Here is a 19,450-nt window from a genome sequence, read left to right as displayed (position 1 = left end):
ATTCTTTCCTTATTCTGTATGCTTTGTGTTTTGATTATTATATGGCGAGGGGATTTTTTTTTGATCCAGCCTATTCAGTGTTCTGTATGCTTCTTGAACCTTCATAGGTTTATCTTTCTTTATGTTTGGAAAGTTTTCTACAATTTTATTAAATATTTTTCCTGACCGTTGAGCTGCACTTCTTCTCCTTCTTCTATCCCAATTATTCTTAGGTTTGGTCTTTTTATTGTGTCCCATATTTCCTGAATGTCTTGTGATGAGAATTTGTTGGATTTGCTGTTTTCTTTGATCAGTGCGTTTATTTTCTCTATGGTATCTTCAGAATCTGAGATTCTTACTTCTATCTCTTGTATTCTGATGGTTATGCTTGTTTCTGTAGTCTCTATTCGTTTACCTAGATTTTCCATGTCCATCTGGCCCTCTCTTTGTGTTTTCTTCTTTGCCTCCATTTCAGTTTTCAAGTCTTGAATTGTTTCCATTATCTGTTTGATTGTTTTTCCTTGGTTTCCCAGGGTATCATTCACTGATTTATTCAATTCTTCAAACTTTCTGTTACACTTCATCCATTTCTATAAGGGCATTTTTTACATGTTGTTTAAGGGCGTCAATCACTTTCATAAAGTCAATTTTTTCTAATTCTTCTTGATTAAGGTGTTCATGTCCTCCTGTTGCGAGGTCGCTGGGTTCTGGTGTTTTCATGTTGCTTTTCAGATTGTTGGGTGAATTCTTGCATTGGCACCTGCCCATCTCTTCCTCCGAATGCTCCCCTATGGATCTTCTTTTACAGGATCAGGTCTCCTTGCCTACTGATGTACCTTTCCAGTGATGGCACTCCCCAGTGATGGCTCTCATGGTGCTCGAGTGATGTTTCTCCTAGTGCTGAGATCAGATCTCCATGCTGGTTGGGTAGCTCGTAAACAAAGCACCTACCTTACTTGCTGCAGGCAGGCTATTGAAACAAAGGAGCTTCTGCCTGCCTGGTTACCCTCAGGATTCCGCTCCAGTGCCCAGACAAGCTGAGCTGGTTGATGTTATGTGCCCAAAGAGGGAAGGGAGGCAGAAGTGGGGAGGGTTCTGGATGCAAGCTGGTGGGATAGGAAGAGAGAGGCAGTATCAAGTATCTACTTCTTATATCAATTTTAAAGACTTTTTGTAGGTAAAGCATAATTATGAAGGAATTCTGCATATTTCATACTGGCAACCTTTGGGAATTTAAATTGGACGAAACTATAAAAATCATTTGAAAAGTGTGCAAGTTAACTAAGATAAAAATAAATATGTTGCTATGAATGAACATCAGAAAATTGTAGACAATTGAAAAAAAAAACAATTTTAACACATAAATTTCACATCACAGATCCAGAACTGTACAACATGTACTTACATTATGTTCCAGGACATAATAAAGTAACTGACCTAAAAATAAAAGATGTTGATATATTTCTAAGAATAGTACATACAGTAGCACATTTTGGTATACGTGGAACACAGTCAGCTGAGAATACTTCACAGGGATGTCTTGAGATATTGGGTTGCTAAAGGAAACATTAGGGTAGTGTGAGATGTTCTTAATCAGTGAAAAACCTGTTGTTTCACATCATCAGTTAATCTGGAGAAAGTATATGACTGTTGTTTTCAGCATCCAATTTTTCTCGGGTTAAGATAAATACTGCTTATACATCTTTAATACATTCAAAGTATTTCTGCCAGTGTTTGTGATGTAAAATATACAGGGAAGAGATTGTTCACTGATATCTGGGTTTTTATATTCTCAAAGTTCTGGTTTTAAAAATACCTCTTTATTATTTAAGTTAAATTCATATGAAAATCAACTGAGTTGTTTTTCTGCTTTCCCATGGTTTTAGATTCAGTGAGATCTTAGAGATAGGTTTGCTGTTCAAAGTATTTTTGGGACTATAGTTAAAGTATAATTTCAAATCAAGCTAATAATTGTGAAATAATAGAAATTATTTTCATGAAGCTTTGTGAATTTTTCAATGTAAATTAAATTGTAATTCATAGAGCGAGTTTGAATTTTATGTTGACTGATGTGTCTTGGTGAAAGATGACTGATGAAAATTTAAATGATTCTGTTCCTTCTACATATTTTATAATATTTAAAATGTTCTAATTTGTAATTAAAGCAGAATATGTAGGGTTTAGACATCTTGCTTTTGCCCACTGTTATTTGGATAACAAATACCGTTAACCCTGGAATTTAGTGTAATTTGCCCATTTCTTTCTGTAAAGTAGTATTTTTAACAGAATGCTCCCATTCTTTGACCTACTTCATACAAATTAGATTGTGGTTTGCATATTTTAATACCTAATTTGGTTATGAATTTACTCTTCTCTCAGTTACTCTGAGATGCTTCTACCTGTGTATTGTATGAATGTTTGACCTCATTTGGTTAGTTCTTATTCAGTGAACCGTGAAGCCTCTCATCATATTTGCAATTTCTGAGCAGTTGTCAGGCCGTGGTGGTGGGCTGCTCTATGCGGCTGTGCAATAGAACTAGAGCGACAGCACAGGGATAGCTGGAGTCAGAGAGGCGTGATCTGGAGAGAGAGGTAGTGAGGGGGACGGAGGGGAGGGGAGATTTCAGATTGTGAACACAGCAACGGCAAGCTGAAGTGCTCTTTTATGCCACTTAGCAGCAAATGACAAATCAGTCCAGACCCTCTGCACCAGCAAGTCTACATTAGTAATCAGGAGTTCCCATGAGGAGATCCTCACACTCCAAAAATGCATAACCACAAAGTGCTTTGTAGTTTTTATTTCATAACTTTTTTATTTTAGATGTATTTCTGAAGGTCTTTGTCACTTTAGTGTTGGTATGCATGGGCTATTCAGCCTTGGCTAGGATGCTAGAATCACCTGATTCCCAGGAGTGACAGCAGGATCTAGAGGTGAGGGATTGGACTAAAGCATCAGAGCATTTCATTTTCCATAATCTTTGGGTTATTCTAAAATACAGTCAAAATTGAAACTGCTGTTTGTGTGTCAAATTGGACAAGGAGTAGATTGTGCAGGTTAACTTTTGTCAACTTCATACACGTCTTGGCATGCCCAGAAAGAAGGAATCTCAGTTGAGGAACTGCCTCCATCAAACTGACTTGTGGTCAGGTTTGTGTGGTGTTGTCTTGACTGAAAATTTACGTAGGAGATCTGAACCTGTCTGGGGTAGTACCATCCCAAGACAGGTGGGCCTGAGCTACATAAGGAAAGGTAGCTGAACCAGAGGAAGCAAGGCAGTAAGCAACATTCCTCCTCGGTCTCTGCTGAAGTTCTTACCTCCAGTTTCCTGCCTTGGCTTCCATCAGTGATGGACTGTATATAATCTGTAAGCCAAACAAGCCCTTTCCTTTACAGTTGCTTTTGGCCATGATGTTTAGCACAGCAACAGAAAACAAACTAGAACAGATGTAGAGGCCAGCAAGTCAATGAAAAGATTCCATATTAGTGCATTTTGAAACAAAAATAATGTAGTTTATTGACTAGCCTCCTGGCCATAAGAAGAGAAGGAAAATCCTCCTTACAGGGGATTAGAACAGAGACAGTTTCTTTTGTTCTGACATGCAGATTCTGTCAAGCACAGGCTGCCTTTCAACTAAAACACATCCTGCTTCAGCCCCTCCAGTACTGGATTACAGGTACATCAGGCCCAGTTTGAGACAGAATTATTTTTCTTTCTACAGTGATGGCTGCCTATGTGATTTAGCTTTTATTACTTACAAGGTCTAAAAATACTTCATACAAAAAAGAGAAAGGAAGGCAACTTAATGAGCCAATATCTTTTCCATTTCTTTTTGATACTGGAAAATACATTGTTGGATGTCTCTTGCAGTGAATGCGGTATTTACATAAAAGTGAGAACAATTCTAGATACACATGCCAATTTTGATCTCTCAGGGGATAGCATGGGTTCAGGGCAGTCTACCCTCACCTGGGTTAATAGACTTCACAGGAGCTCTCAGTACTCAGGAGTAACAATAGGTAAATAATCAGGGTTCTTAAAGACAGTTAGGGTGTGTATTGTGGGTTTTATCATGATTGTCATTGCTTGTAGAAAACACTCTCAGTAGTCACCAAAAGTGAAGATTAAAGATAGTTTTATAATTGTTTTCTGTAACTTAGGGCTGCAAGATTGTTTCATTGGAGACACCAGGTTATTTTAAGATGTAAGCTTAGCAGTTACCGAGAGACAGTCTGAGATGTCATTAGTTTGGAATAGGAGCTAATAGCTCCTTCTGAAGAAGGAGAACAGGAAGGTGGAGCTGCCCCCGATAGCCATACTAGAAATAAGGATGTCAAAATAAAGTAGTAACCAAGATTTCCTGAATTTTGTTGGATTTCCCTAATACAAAATAATTAGCTTAGGAAAATAATATAGTATTGTAGTGTTTAACTACAACTTTTTGATGCCTTTTTAACAAGGCTTACATTTTATAGACAGGTTTCAATATATGGAGTGTGAAAGAAAATAATACCTTGAAACTATACCAATCTCCAAAACCACTAACTATCTGCAATATATTGTAAAAATACTCTAGTCAGAATGGGTTTATATTCAGGCAGGCAGCCCAGTCTGGTACTTTTTCTAATTAGTATTCCTATCTGTTTCATCTAAGTAGGTATACATTAATAAAATATGCATGACTTGCACGAGGCAATCAGGATCAACAGAGGCAAAGCCTACAACTGTAGATCGACCTTTCTACAATGTCTTCCAACAATATGGACATGATTTAGAGAGTATAATTGATGGATGATGAAATAGGATGTGGATTAAAATTACAGAGATCTTTTGTGCTTTTAAATATGATATAGTAAGTTGACAATTTAATTAAGGTGTTAATGGATTGAAAGTTTATGGAAACACTCAAAGTAGGTTATAATATTCTCAATACTGTTAAATTCAGAAATACTGAGAATCTACTAAAATCATGGAAATGATCCTCAGGTACTTGAACATGCCGTGTTCTCTTAGTGTGGTGCTTGATTTTGAAGACTAGAAAGGAAGAAACTGCCTGTTTACTCATTAGGAGTTCTTGTGTTGTTAGAGAGGCAAGATATCTTGAACTGGTTACATTAATTGATCAGTTCATTTCTTATTCAATACAACTCTAATTTCTGCAGTTTATTTAGTGACAAAACAAAAGTAATAAAATTTCTATTCACATAACAGACAATAACTTGAACCAATTATCAAGATATCACAGTCTGTTAAAAATATAGAAGAGATTAAAACAGCCTTGGTGTTGAATTGGCAAGAGTGGAAAAGAATAGAAATGTTAGATTGGATGGGCACTGAGCCCCAGAAGGTGGTGGCTGAGCCAACTCTTCAAAGAAAAGTCCACTCACTTGTCTTGAAAAAAGAATGCTCAGTAAATAAACATAAAACAGACTGACTGTGGAACGGGAAGAATAAGGAATATTGGGACTGTGATGATAATCAAGGAGGAAGCAGTTGTTCAACTTACGTGGGGCTGTTTTCGGTGAGTAGCATTTTTGTGACAATGGAGAGATCATTTGGTTAAATTAACTAGGAGTTTTAAACTTCTTGCTATCACTTCTGTATGGATTGCATTGTTGTTATAAAATCATGAAGGAAATAATAATGACTTAGGCCTAGGTGTAATTGACAGCTAGACTAGTAAAGCTTCTACTTTTGCAAGGGAGAAAAGGGAGCTGCTAACTGAGCTTAGAATTATTCAACAACAGATAAACACAATGAGAGAAAGTAGGAAAGCATTCTGGGAGTCATGAAAATGTTTGCATTGACACAGAAAAGGCTGAAGTCATTGTTCTCACCAAAATTAGTGCAATAAATATAAATTAATAAACAGCAATGATTCTCCCATTTTAACCACCCAAGAGCTTCAAAAACACTGACTTTTGGCCCCATGCTTAGAAAGTCTAGTATATTTGGCATAGAGTTTGAGCTGACTGGACTGGGTTTTAAAAGGCTTCAAGCAACTCTCTTCTGCATGTAAGAGTGACCATTAGAGAAATAAGCTGTTTCAGAATAACTTCTTGTATGCTGTCAATACAGTTGGTTAAAAAAGTAACTGTCTTGCCCTGTGCTAGGGCAAAAGAGTAGAGCTAGGTGGGGATAATTAAACTGAATGCTGGGAGAAGCAAGGCAGAGTTTAGAGACTCCATTTAGCCACCAGAAGGGAAGGACATGAGCTGCCAGCTGGAACTTTGCCAGTAGGCCATGAGCCTCATGGTAAAATATAAACTAATGGAAGTGAGTTAAATTAAGACGTAAGAGCTAGCTAGCTAGCAATATGCTAAAATGATTGGCCAATCAGTGATGTAATTAATATAGTTTCTGTGTGATTATTTTGTGGCTGACCAGCTGGGAACAAACAAGTGGCCTCTTACTATAATAGAGATTTAGAGTCTAGTAAGAAACAGGTAAAACATTCTAAATCCATGCATTTGGGAACAAAGAACAAAAGTGCATTTTGAGACTTATATATTTTCTTTAATTCTGTGTTTGTGAAGGCAAAACTATTATATTTGATGTAAATAAGAGATACTCCTGAAATGTTTATTTGAGATACAAGTTGGATATCTTCCCCATGGAAATATTGAGTGCCTGTCAATTACTTAATTGTTGCTCTACAATTGTAGTGTATTCCCTTTACGATGTAAGTTAGGGAGATATTGAAATGACTGAAAGATTTCACTATGCTAGATATTTTTAAATAAAGAGCATGAAGAGGTTACTTCTAGAAGACTCTGTGTACTGAGGTGTTTTAGGCAGGAAGGAGCAGTGTAAATGTTGGAGCAAGGATAACTTGTTTCTCCAGGCCGCTCGGTAGCTTAGACCCAAAATAATCACGCAGAAACTATATTATTTTAAAGCATTGCTTGGCCTATTAGCTCTAACTTCTTATCGGCTAGCTCTTACATTTTAATTTAACTCATTTCTATTAATCTGTATATTACCATGTGGCTGTGGCTTACCAGGTAGAACTCCCAGCATCTGTCTCCAGCGACTCCATGGCTTCTCTCTGACTCCGCCTTTCTTCCTCCCAGCATACAACCTACATTCCCTGCCTAGTTCTCTTCTTCCATGCCATAGGCTCAAAGCAGTTCTTTATTCATTAAAAAAATAAAAGCAACACATAGATAGAAGGACTTCCCATACCATCTAAAGATAAATATAAAAATCTAATTGAAAACTCTTTAAGTTGACTTTGTCATAGAGCAGAGAATAATGGGTGTTGTAGAGAATAATGGAAAACCAGGGTCGGCCCAAGGATGCATGACACCAGGGCAAAAGTGCTTTTGCAGTTGTTTGTGAGGAGCCTTGTGGGTTTCCTAGCATGAAAATAGAAGAGTAGCCTAACATTTATTTGACTTATGTTATACGTTTCGCAAGAAGTATATTTTCTTTAAGGTATCCTTTATGTTATCTGAGTGATAAGTTATTTAGGCAGAGTAATTGGACAGGAGACAGAAACTTCTCTGACATAGCCCTGCTCTTTACATATAATCTCATGAGCATGACAATAAAAGGGGCTGTGGTATACAACAGGGTTTTGTTTGTTTAATGTTGTTTAGCATTTACTCAGAATTACATGGTCTGAGATATAGCGATAGGCCAGGAAATCTGGGTCTTTCTTAGAGCATTCTTAAGGATGAAGAGCAAAATTATCAGTGGGAAGTGGTCATGAAGTGACAGTGACAGACTGGGGGACCAAAACAAGAAGATAGGACGAAGATTCATCTGGAGGCTTCCTTAGGTTACTATTGTTAGAGAAGGAAATTTTGAAGAAATGACATCTAAAGAGATTTTGAGAGGCCCGAGAGAGCAATTCACATAGAATGTTTAATGCAAGAGAACCTTCTGAAATGGGAATAGACTGAACAGACTTTAAAACCTCAAGGAACAGAAAGATAGACAAGATTAATATGTATTAGTGTATAAGGCTCACAAAGTAGATTCTCGGGTTTCCAACGGCTTACGTCATCTCACACTGAGCCACAGTAAATACTTCCTGAAGTTATTTCCTATTAGGCATTTGTTCATGTGATGTGTAGCAAAATGAGCTGACTTACAATATCTAGTTATTTTAGTTTTGATGGTCACGCCCAGGGATTTCAGCATGCTGAGCACTCATGTTAATTTGTTTACTCTACTCTCTGATCAAATTTTAGAAATTCATTAGTTTACCTAGACATCATAAATATTTATTTATGTATTTATTTATTCCTGGTATCATACGATATATGAAATAGCTATTTTTAAAACATGTTCAATAGAATACTAATAATTATTTTGTAAAAAAATTACTTATTAAAATGCCATCATCATTTAAAAATAGAGAAAATAACTGACAGAAAAGACTAATTAGTTGAGAATATGTTGGGATTAGAGATACAGACTTGAGAATCTTTAGTTAAATAATTCTTTGAGGCTTCATGATGGAGATATTTAAGTAGAGAAAACCGCAGATAAAACAGCACAACAGTAAGGAAAGTTCCCTTTGGGGATCTAGAAGATGTTCCAGGAAAGAAACAATGAGCAAATCCCAGAGAATGAGCACTTGAAGGCATGAGGAATTGTGGTATTTAATTGCCTAGGACAAAGTCTGCCTACAAATACACATTTTATTTTATTTCTATTCAGAAAAGACAGTTTAGCCAAGAGACATCACACCATTTGCTTTTATTTCCATGTATATGATATTTCCCTTTGGTATATTTAAAGTTAGAGTGATGATGTGCTTGGATAAAATACAACTGAACCTTTTTGTTAGCATTTCTCAAATATGCTTTGTCATATGCTAAAATATATATTCCTAAAGCAAGAAACAAACACTTGCTTTTAATTGGAACACTGTCATTAAGAGCTCCAAAATTGATTATTCTCTACCAAGTGATCAGCCTTGAGATCATTTAAAGACAGATAACATAGACTGAGCAGGTTGTATTTTTATATTTAGGAATCCATATATAAAGAGGCCATAAATTTGAGAAGGAGGGATCATGAGGAGGATTAGAAAGAGGAAGGGAATCTGTAATTATAGTATAACTACAAGATGTAGTTATCTTATAATTAAAATTTAATTATCTTATAATTTCAAAAAATATAAAAAAGTATTATTAAAAACAGAATTATGAAATGACTTTAAATAACATTTTCAGTTTGACCACCAGGTGGCATAAACATTACTTTTACATTATTTGATGCATGAGTGTATGTTGGATAATGATTATTAATGCTTGGAAATCATAGTTGGTAGTGGCAAATTATACATTCCTATGCTGAATACAGTTGAATGAATATTATTTGATTTAATCATAGTGTGTTTGTGTGTGTATGTGTTAGAGAGTCACACACAGAGAGAGACACAGAGAGAGACAGAGAGAGACAGAGAGAAAGAAAGAGAGAGAGATTCTTTCAATAATGTTCACATCACCAGCCATGTAGGAGGCAGGATCAAACAACTGGAACATCCACACAGACTCTTCCCTCAGAAGCTTCTCCTTTCAGTAAGGAGCCACTAATATATTCAGGATAGGTTAAAGTGAGTAGGTGAGTAGTAGAAACATGTAGGTAAGGCTTTTCTAAGCCTCGTGAGAACTTAGAAAGTTTCACAGCAGAGAAGTAGCTGGATTTGAAGAATCAGTATGCATTTGGGGAAAAGGATGTGCAAATCCATCATTGTGTGAAATGGTGAGGCATCTCTTGTGAACTCTGTGGGGCTTAGAGTTGCATGCATGATATGAGGGTGAAGACAAAGGTAAACTACATAAGAAGGTTGGGGGGCAAACTATGAGAGGATTTATGTGCTAAGTTGAGGACCTTGGGGGGTCTCTATTCTATAGCATGTGTGAAGCTTCTGGAATATTTTCTCCAAAATGATACTGTTTAGAAGGTAGACTAGAGGAGGACAGAGCCAGAGGCTGACTGATCATGTAGGTGAGGATGTTCATCAATAAGTCCAAGAGATGAAGGTGCCATGAGCCAATGTGAGGAAGTGATTGGAGGAGGACATACAGAGAAATAGCTGTCTGGGCACTCTTTGGTTTGGTATAAGATTGTTTGGCTCAGTAGACTGAGTGCCTTAGCAAACTGGGTTTAGCCTCATCCAGTAAGTTGAAGGCAGGACCAGGAAAGAAAAGCTCATTCTGTTTTGTAAGGGGCATTTTCTCCATCCTTCCTGTGGTTCAGAGGAAGTATTTCTATGACAAGATATGTTCCAGGAAGGTAAGAGCTCTATTTTGTTGAATATTATTGAGATCTATTTTGAAATGATAAATGGATTTAAATTAGAATTTAAAAACCAAAAAATATAAGGTCTATGGTTCACCAAAATGAAGTAGAATATACGATTCAGTATGTAAGAGATATATATGTTGTTGAAGTATCAAGGATCCAACTTCCTTGGCATTTCTAGGTATCACAACCTCACAGCAGATTTTCTGGTCTTTTGATTCTTACAGTCTGTCTATCTCCATCAATGTTTTGCAAACCATAGGTGCAGAGGTTATGTAGTAGCTGATCAATAGAGGTTAGGCATCATGATATTTATAATTTTTTTTGCCATCTACTGCCTTTGGTTTTTATTGTTACTGTTTATTTGAGGTTTTGTGGTACTTAATTAAGTTATTTGAGATCGCTCTTATTCTCTAAGGAAAGTATATTGCTATGAACGTTTCTATTTAGAACTGCCCTAGCTATACCTCAGAAGTTCTTAAAAATTATGTTTCTACTTGTACATGATTCAAGTTACTTTTAAATTTCCCCCAAGATTTTTTTCAGTGCCTCTCCCCTGGCTATTACAGAGTACATATTCTGTTGAATGGAGTATTCTTTACATATCACTGAAATCCACTTCGTATGATATTTCTATTAGCTTTGAGATCTCTGAAAATAGACCCAAGCACATGCATAGGTTCTTATTGCTGCTGTGGAATACTCTCTTAACGGGTCAGAGGCACATTGCTGTTTCCATGCTGTGTTTTTCTCAAACAGGTATGGGTATTCAAATACTTGTCTTTCTCAAGAAATGTCTTGCTTATGACTATTGCTAGAGATTATAGTGTATTAATATTGTCACTCAAGTTGTTTAATCCTTTCTAAGGAAAAATGTGGTTCTTCCATCTTTCTATATGGATACTCAGTATAGTTTCTCTTGCCCATCATTATTTAGCTAGTTAAGCCATGAATGTTTTCCAAAAGAAAGCCTTGGCTGTTAATGTAAACATTAGTTATAGGTACCATCCTTAAAAGTAAGAAAAGGGAGGAGATTAAGTATGTTGTACAGTGACTACACATTGGTGATTGTATGCCATGAGAAAGCCTAAATTATTGTGAGTTAGTTTTCTATAATATTTAAGCTGGTTATTGTTATAAGTACCTACATGTGTTTCTATCATATCTCTGTAACTTATCTAGAAAATTTTTATGGTTTGATATAAGTTATAAAAATGCTGATCCTTGCTCGTTTTATCTGTTAACCATGAGGGATTTCTCATAGTCAGGAGCAAGTTACAGCACTGAGTATGTCTCCTCATAACATGCACACAAACTGACAGAATATTGTATACATAATAAATAAATATTTAAAAAAAAAGATGTACACAAACATTTAGCCAGTGGTGTAAATCTGAGTGGATGTAAAATAGAAATTGTTCAGAGCTCTTTTCAAAATAAAATACAATTATTCTTTTATTCAGTTTGATAACTTGACTTTAATACTGTAATCTGTAACAGGTAAAAGTTCACCGTGATACTCTTTTGCCGAAACTGGCATTCCTTTCATGGATTGTGAGGAGATTCTTCTCTGTGTCCAAATTTTCATGTTGTCATTCCCAACATGTGCACCCATGACATTTTGCTGAGGGTGTTAAAACCAAGCAGCCAGGGTAGTCAGTGCTCAATTTGAGTACTGCGCTCTCCTAGCACACATGTGGATGGAAATACTCCTTTTAGGGTTGTTCTGGTTGGGGATGAAGCGATGCTCAGTGATTAGGAGAACTTGCTGCTCTTGCAGAGTGCCTCGGAATCAGGTTTGTGGCTCAATCCAGGACTTAGGGATCTGATGCCCATTTGTGGCCTCTGCACACTGTGCTGTGCTATACAGACCCACATACAGACCCACATGCATACTGATAATTAAAAATAAAACAAACTGTTGAAAAAACTGTTTCAGTTCTGCATGGAGGAGAAAGCTCGGAATGATTGTAACTTTCTAGGAACATGCTTGTAGTTGAATGAGGGGTCTAATTGAAAATGCGTAAAATATTTCATTAGTCAAACAATGTCTGTTTTGCATCTAAGCCATTTTTTACACTGTTCGCTAAATGTTTATGTACATTTGCATGTTTTATGTAGTGTTTTCATTTAGAATAAAATCATCATATTGGTTTTAAGATTTCTAGCTGCAGGAAGATAATGCTTTTGTCCCTTTCTATTTCAGGACATGATGTGTTCCCCCCGTTGCCAGATCAGGAACCTAGAAGTTCTGAAAATACTGTGGCTTTGATGGATGATTCTGGATGCGTCTTGTCAAGTGAGCAAAGAAGCGAACTTGCAGAGTTGTCTCAGCATCTTGTGGAGAGCTGCAGCCCCCCGCCCCTTCTGCCACTGCCTCTTGAGAAGAAGCCCTGCACCACCCTGGGAAATCCTCCGTCTTCACACATGCAGTTCTTACAGCATCTGCTTGAACTGAAGAAGCTGACAGAATCCAGTGGTCTGAAACTATACTTGATCCACTTTGAGAAAGACTCCTCCACAGTTTCTGATTCGGTTGCACAGTTGTTAGATGGCCTGATCACGTTTTACCGTAACCCCAAACTCCCTTTCTCAAGTTTTTGGATGGAAGCTGTTGGTACATTAGCTAGACTGATGGATGATTTTAATTTATCTAATCATATTCTTAAAAAATGTTCGAAGAAGTTGGAAGAATTTGAGAAAACTCTACTGCAGGCTATTTTAGCGAACGACAGTATAAACCGGGTAAGTAATATATCTTACCTGTTTATGACTTAAAATCGGAGCAATTTCGATGAATTTTCCTCTTGGCAGAGGTATTTGGTGGTTCTTTCACATTGGTGACTCAGAGTTTGTACCTGGGCCTCCAGACCTGTGCACATCTCTTCCCAGTTGAATGTTTCTAGCTTCTGTTGCTACATACCGTGTGGTTCTCTCCTGAGATGTCTCTGCCACCAGCTTTTGCTGCCTCCACTTTGAATTCTTTTACTTTGACTGTTTTAATTTTTATACTTTGTTGCTTTGTATTTTTTTATTTTTTCTATCTTTGTTTGTTTGCCATTGGTCAAACTTTGCAATCCTTTCCAGATAACCACTAAAGCCCAAGGTCCCCACATTATGACTTCTGTGATAAAGTTGCTGTTGTCTGATGTCTGGAATAGATGTGAGGGAGGAGTAAAGGCATGAGTTATTTACATTACACGTCCTAGGCAGAGAACCAGAAGCCAGAATGCAGTCTGGTTTAAATGTTCAAATCAAAGTCTGTTAGAGTATTTCTAGAGGCTCTAAGGAATGAGCATCTTTTGGGCACCTTCTTATTGTTTCTTGGCCTATAAGAATTTTCTCTAGAATGTTTAACCCAGGATCTGCTTTCAGGCCTTTTGAGAGTTGTTGAAGTGGCTAGAATAAACAAGATGTCCTTCTCACATGGCTTTTAAATATTTGGTCATCATTCAAGTTTTAGCTTAAAACAATAGTGAGGCTGTCTCTTTGTTAGTAAATGCTGCTTTAAGCCGAGGTCTGAAGGTTTATATATGCATATCATTTTACTTATCAAGAAGAAATTAACTAGTGAGAAGTTGTCCAAGAAACATCTTATATAGACTAGAACCATTATAACGTCTGTGAGTGTGATCCCTTGGACTATTGAACATACCCGTCATTTTAAGCGTTGGCTCTCCTTGCTTGCTGGTTAAGACATTGAAGCTAGCCAAAATTTATCATCTCTTCCTCCTCTACTTTTTGTGCCAGTTGGTGATCTTGTCCTCTTTGTCTTCTAGTCTTTCTTATACCAGCTGTTCTATTAGTGACCATAAGTCAAAGGCCTTTACTTGGAAGCACTGAAGAAATCATTCCTCTGCATTAACGTTGATCTTTGTAGACTGAACATTTCTTAGAATTCACTAGGTAAGGTCTCCATGGACTTCTTGAGCAAAATAAATAAATAAATAAATAAATAAATAAATAAATAAATAAATATAAAAAAACAAGTGGTTCCCCACAATTACAGAACATTTCTAGAGATGTCTGACAGTACCCTTGGATCTAATTGATCTTGGAAAGAAAAAGAAAAATATTCTCCCTTTTAATCTAGCTGATGATATTAGAGTATAGGTCTCCAAGAATGGTTACTGTACACATGGAAGGCAGTTACAGGAGTCTTGTACTTTTAAGTTCTTTGTAATATTTACCAGACCTCCATGGTGGGTTTTGTTGTTGTTTTGTTTTGTTTTAATTTTGACACATTGTTTTGCCTGATGTAATTACTGGTTTCTCTAGGGGAAGTAAGAGTTTTCTCAGTCATGCCCCTCCCACACTGGGCAGACACCAAAGGGAGCTGATTCCTAGAAGTGGCTAGACTTGGAAAGCACATGTGATTTTACAACAGCCCCGAGAAAACATGGGGAAACAGAGAGCCTGGACCCAAAGGAAAAATTGTAGGTGCTAGACCACCTACTGCTAGTGGACAGCTACAGTAGCCACAGAGAGAGACATCAGCCTCCTTATGATGCCATAGAAATGCACTGACCTTATCACTTGGCAGTGCAGGCTGTGGTTGAGTCTTCTCTGGGTCTCCCATTTCCATGAGTCCATTAGCCATCCAGGAAGGTGAAGACAAACCAAATCAACAAAGATGGGGGAAAAAGATTGGGATATGCGATGAATGAATGCCCGTGGTACTTGAAATTCACGTGGTGCCAGGAAGTTTTATGGTTTATGCCATGTGATTGAATTAAACAAGATAGCAGTTAAGTCACATTGCTTTCCTCTTCTTCATAAGTTCATAGCTCATTTTTTTGTAGACTGGACACTGGTTAAAATCTACCGGTTGGGACCTCCCTGAACAAGGAAACAGGTGGCCCCTAGCATTGCAAAAATTTGAGACATGTACCACTATCCTCTGACTTCAGAGAACAAAAAGGAGAATATTCTCTCTTTTAATCCCTCTTATCATATTGGTTATTTTACAAGTATGGTTATTGAAACTCTAAGGTTGGGTACACCAGTCTGATACTTTTCACTATTGTGCTGTATTTGGAAGCGGATTGAAAAACATGCCTAATTAAGTTGGATTAGAAACACATTTTACTATTTAAGCCAGTCCTTATAACTATTTCAGAGAGTATTATTCTAAATGGTTTAAGTGGCAGTTTGATATCAATGTATTAAACTTTGACCTTTTCCATGATGTATATAACATTCTCTTGCAAACTTACTGAAATTTCCAGCTTTCTTTTCTATTCTGGAAAAACAACAGGGAATCTTATGGAACATATTAATATTATTTAACATCACCTTACTAAAAGGAAGTCAAGCTCGAGCTGAATCAATAAGAAATAAATATTATTTATGAGAACATACTGTTAAAATATTGAGCTTGGTAAGTTCCCATGTAAACTTTATAGAAAACAGAAGGCAGTACCTAGAGTGATCTATCGTATTCGTGTCTTTGTTCTTGAATGAGTTTGGACAGGAGGTAGAGAAAGAACTTTACATCATGAGATGAAATAACAGTAACTGTACTGTTGCTGCTTTGTTCTTACTTTTTTCTCCCTGTCACAGAATCAGAGGGCCAACCTGACTCAGAGAAGAGGGTCTTGGAGAACATTTGAGACAAAATGCTGGGGGTCTGAAGTTGAGGGCCAAAACCCATCTCCAGAGTCAGAGTCTCTGTAGGCTCAAAGGACAGATGAGAATTTCATTTATACACAAAAGAAATTTGTTCCCCCATTAAACTCAACCTAGTGGTTTACATAGAAGAGGAGGCTTGCTGTCTAGTAACAACCTGAAGTACCAGTCTGCCTTATAACCAATGACTGTTCAGAGGACTCTCATCTGTGAGGGTCTGCATTATGATGTGAACATGGGTTGAGAAGGTTTCCTCTTGGTGTCTTTAAACTTTCTAAGTTCATGGGTGAGTGACAGTAGAAACCCATGATGAAGAAACATAAAACTGACAGAAGAATCCACTTTCTCAATAACTAACCCGAAACCCTGGCTGGGCTTACTGCTTAGAAGCCTGTAATAAACTGTTATCTTTCAACTCTGCTAACAAAGGTTGTATGAATGAATATAGGTGAGTCTGAATTCTTAAAAGAAAACACCCCAGGGCATATCAGGACCATGCCTTCTATCAAAAGAAAGTCAGTAGAGCCATATAGCAAACTAGGGATATGCATGTAGAATCTAAACAAATAGGTGAAAAACCCTTATCTAAGTTTTATTTATGCTTTTAAAAAGAATTTTAATTATACCTGCAGAAAATTTAATGTGTGATACTAGTAAAAAATGACATTTATACTTTTTAGGATTTAAAATTTTTCATATTGGGCCATGTTCTATTTTATTTATTCTCTGAGGTTATAATACAATTGCCTCATCTCTCTAGTCCTTCTCATATACCCCTCCTTTCTCTTTCATATTCATTGCTGGCCTCCACTTACATATCCATATTTATTGAACACCTCAAAATGGCAGTCACTGTTCTTCTTCTTTCAGAGATAAGATCGATAAAGCCTACTGAGGATGACTTTAAGAATTTTTTATCTATCAAAACATATTCGTAAGGTGAAATGAACTCTCCTTGCTCAGCGCACCCAAGGACTAGTCCCATAGAGAGTTCATTCCCTGGTATCATCAAAGGGATAGTGATTGGCAGCATTATTTTTTAAAGTTATATAGTTGTTGACTGTTACTGTGAAATCATAATTCCATGATATTTTATATTTCTATAATAGCAATAAACAAATGACAGAACTAAGATAGTGTAGATAACAGGTTTATTGTTGTAGGATTAATAGTCAGAGTAGGTTGTATACTTATCTTTACATATGATTTATTTAAATTCATATTTAAAATAATATAATAGAAAATACAATTACACTATCCTAATAAAGTAATATTTTTGTTACTCTTGTGGAAAAGAAAGCAAGCAAGCAAGCAAGCAAGAAAGAAAGAAAGAAAGAAAGAAAGAAAGAAAGAAAGAAAGAAAGAAAGAAAGAAAGTCAGGGTTTTGTTTGTTTGTTCGAGTATCTGAGGATGCAATTCTAATTCTGCCTAGTGTTTGAAAGGCATTCCACTTCATCTCATCTGCTTCTCTGTTGTCTCTGGGAGCTCTCCTGAAGGTGCTTGTCTTACTGACTACACTTGGCAGAAATTGTGAAGTATGTAGGAAGCACTGGACCTTATAATGTGGGTCTGACAGAAGAAGAAACAATATCTCAGTTCCTGCCAGGATCAGCCCACAGCAATGGAAACTTCAAGCCTGTTGCTTACTCACTGTGTGTTTCCCAGTGGAGGCTACTTTCATAGGCCAGGCCCTTGTGGGGAAAAAGTTGTTCTTTTCTTAAAGTCCGTCAATCAGATCATCCTGGTGGGTAAGGACACAATCTAGGGGAGCTTGTGCTGACAACTACAACCACTGAGACATAGAAAAGTATAGGCACATCTTTTAGATCTTCTTTGTCTCCTTCTCCAGAGCATCCTTGGAGGATAATCCAGACATGGGGAGAGGTATCTGTATTCCCTTCCTTAATAGCAATCATGAAAGAAGTCAGGGCTTATTCAGATTATTTGATCTGTATGACTCTTTAATACATTGGGACCCGAAGAAATTTTCTATTCATATAAGATCTGAGATTTAGAAAAACACCACAGTAGATGTTACCTTCAATCCTCTTTTTCTCAAATTTATAGACTATAAGCAAAACGAATCCATATTTAGAATGAATTATTTACTACATATAAATATGGAATGCTTTTTCCCCCTCAGTGGGTTTATATTATAGCAACTGGAGGGTGAACACAAAAATGAGAGCTAGGATATGATGGGGTAGAGACAAAGCAGACACAACATAGTTCCATCTTTCTTCCTCCCCTTGCACTTCTCTCTCATTGGTTGCTCTGACTAGACCTGGAAAAGCCTGGTGAACAATGGTAAGAGTGAGCATCCTTACCTTTTTCAAAACCTAGAGAATATATTTTAAAGTCTATTGATTATTATTTTTGCTGTAGGATTTTTACCTGTATCCTTTATACATTGGGATGAGGCCCTGCAGTATCTATTTTGTTTGATTCATAGTTTGTAAATGCTTCTCCCATACATGTTGAGATTATTCTTTTCTCTCTTTTACTTTTGGCTAACATGTTGTATCATGTTGATTGACTGGCCTGCATCCTCAGGATACATTTGAAGTGAACATGAAGTTTGATCCTTTTACTATTTTGTTGACTTTGTTTTGCATTCCATGGAAGACTCACCTGACTTCACAAACATTGTCTTAATAACTTTCTTTACATAAAGTATCTCTCTCATTTTTGGTCACTTTTGATAATAGATATATTTTGAAATTTTTTTATATAGTTAGAAAGGGTGTAAAATTAGTTGTGAGTGCTTGTTTTTTAATTTCTTTTGTTTGTTTTTATGGAATTAATCTGTGAGAATAGAGAATTCACCTGTTGGCAACATTTTTTACTATATTGTTTATCTTGTTTCGTATCAGTTTATCCATACTTCCTATTCCTTCTTCATTCAGTGTTGATTAAATTTTGTTTTTCTAGGAGTGTGTCCATTTATTCTGTTACTTGATTTGCTAAGATTGTTCATAAGATAGTTTCATAATATTTATTTTTATACCTGAGACATCCGCTGTGTCTCCAACATGCTGTCATCCAATGTGTCTCCTTGTATCTGTAATTTTACTTAACTTTTCTTTGTGTCTTTGCTTTAGATTTGTTCATTTTTCCATTATATAAAATTAATTTCAACTTGATTTTTAAAGCGTTCTTTTGTTCTCTTGTCCTTTTATCTATTCTAATTTTGCTATTGCATTCCTTCTGCTAATTTTGAACTTCGTTTGCTCTTAATAGACTTAAATTCTTCATTTACATTAATAACATATCTGGAGAGAAGTTCAGTAAAGGAGCAGTGTAGATCAAATGGTGTCAGCTGGCCCTGACGGAGCTCTCTACTCAACAGAAGAATGTATTCTTTCTTCTCAAGCACACTTACAATGTCATCCAGAATAAATCACATCTAAGCCATAGAACAAACCTTACAAGCTAAAATCCTCAGGTGTATTGTTGCTGACAACAGTATAATAAAGCTAGAATTGAATAAAAATAAGTAAAATGAGAGAATTTACCATTCTTCAAGTTTATCAAAGACTCCAGAAGAATATAATATTACTTAAGTAAACAAGAAATCCAAA

The 19,450-nt window shown here is 36.5% G+C and overlaps 1 protein-coding gene across 1 annotated transcript in view; it reads left to right on the top strand.

Moving 5' to 3' along the window:
* Mei4 (meiotic double-stranded break formation protein 4) overlaps positions 1 to 19,450 on the top strand; it is a 161,554-nt gene that overhangs the window by 39,643 nt on the left and 102,461 nt on the right. Inside the window, exon 3 of the mRNA XM_013346371.2 lies at positions 12,448 to 12,986. Within this exon, the coding sequence (XP_013201825.1) occupies positions 12,448 to 12,986 (539 nt within the window). The remainder of the gene's footprint in view (positions 1 to 12,447; positions 12,987 to 19,450) is intronic.

The sequence above is a fragment of the Microtus ochrogaster genome, chromosome 5 (assembly GCF_000317375.1).
Source record: "Microtus ochrogaster isolate Prairie Vole_2 chromosome 5, MicOch1.0, whole genome shotgun sequence".
Lineage (NCBI taxonomy): Eukaryota > Metazoa > Chordata > Mammalia > Rodentia > Cricetidae > Microtus > Microtus ochrogaster.
The sequence above is the reverse complement of the archived record's forward strand: the minus strand, read 5'-3'. Positions and strand labels throughout refer to the sequence as shown.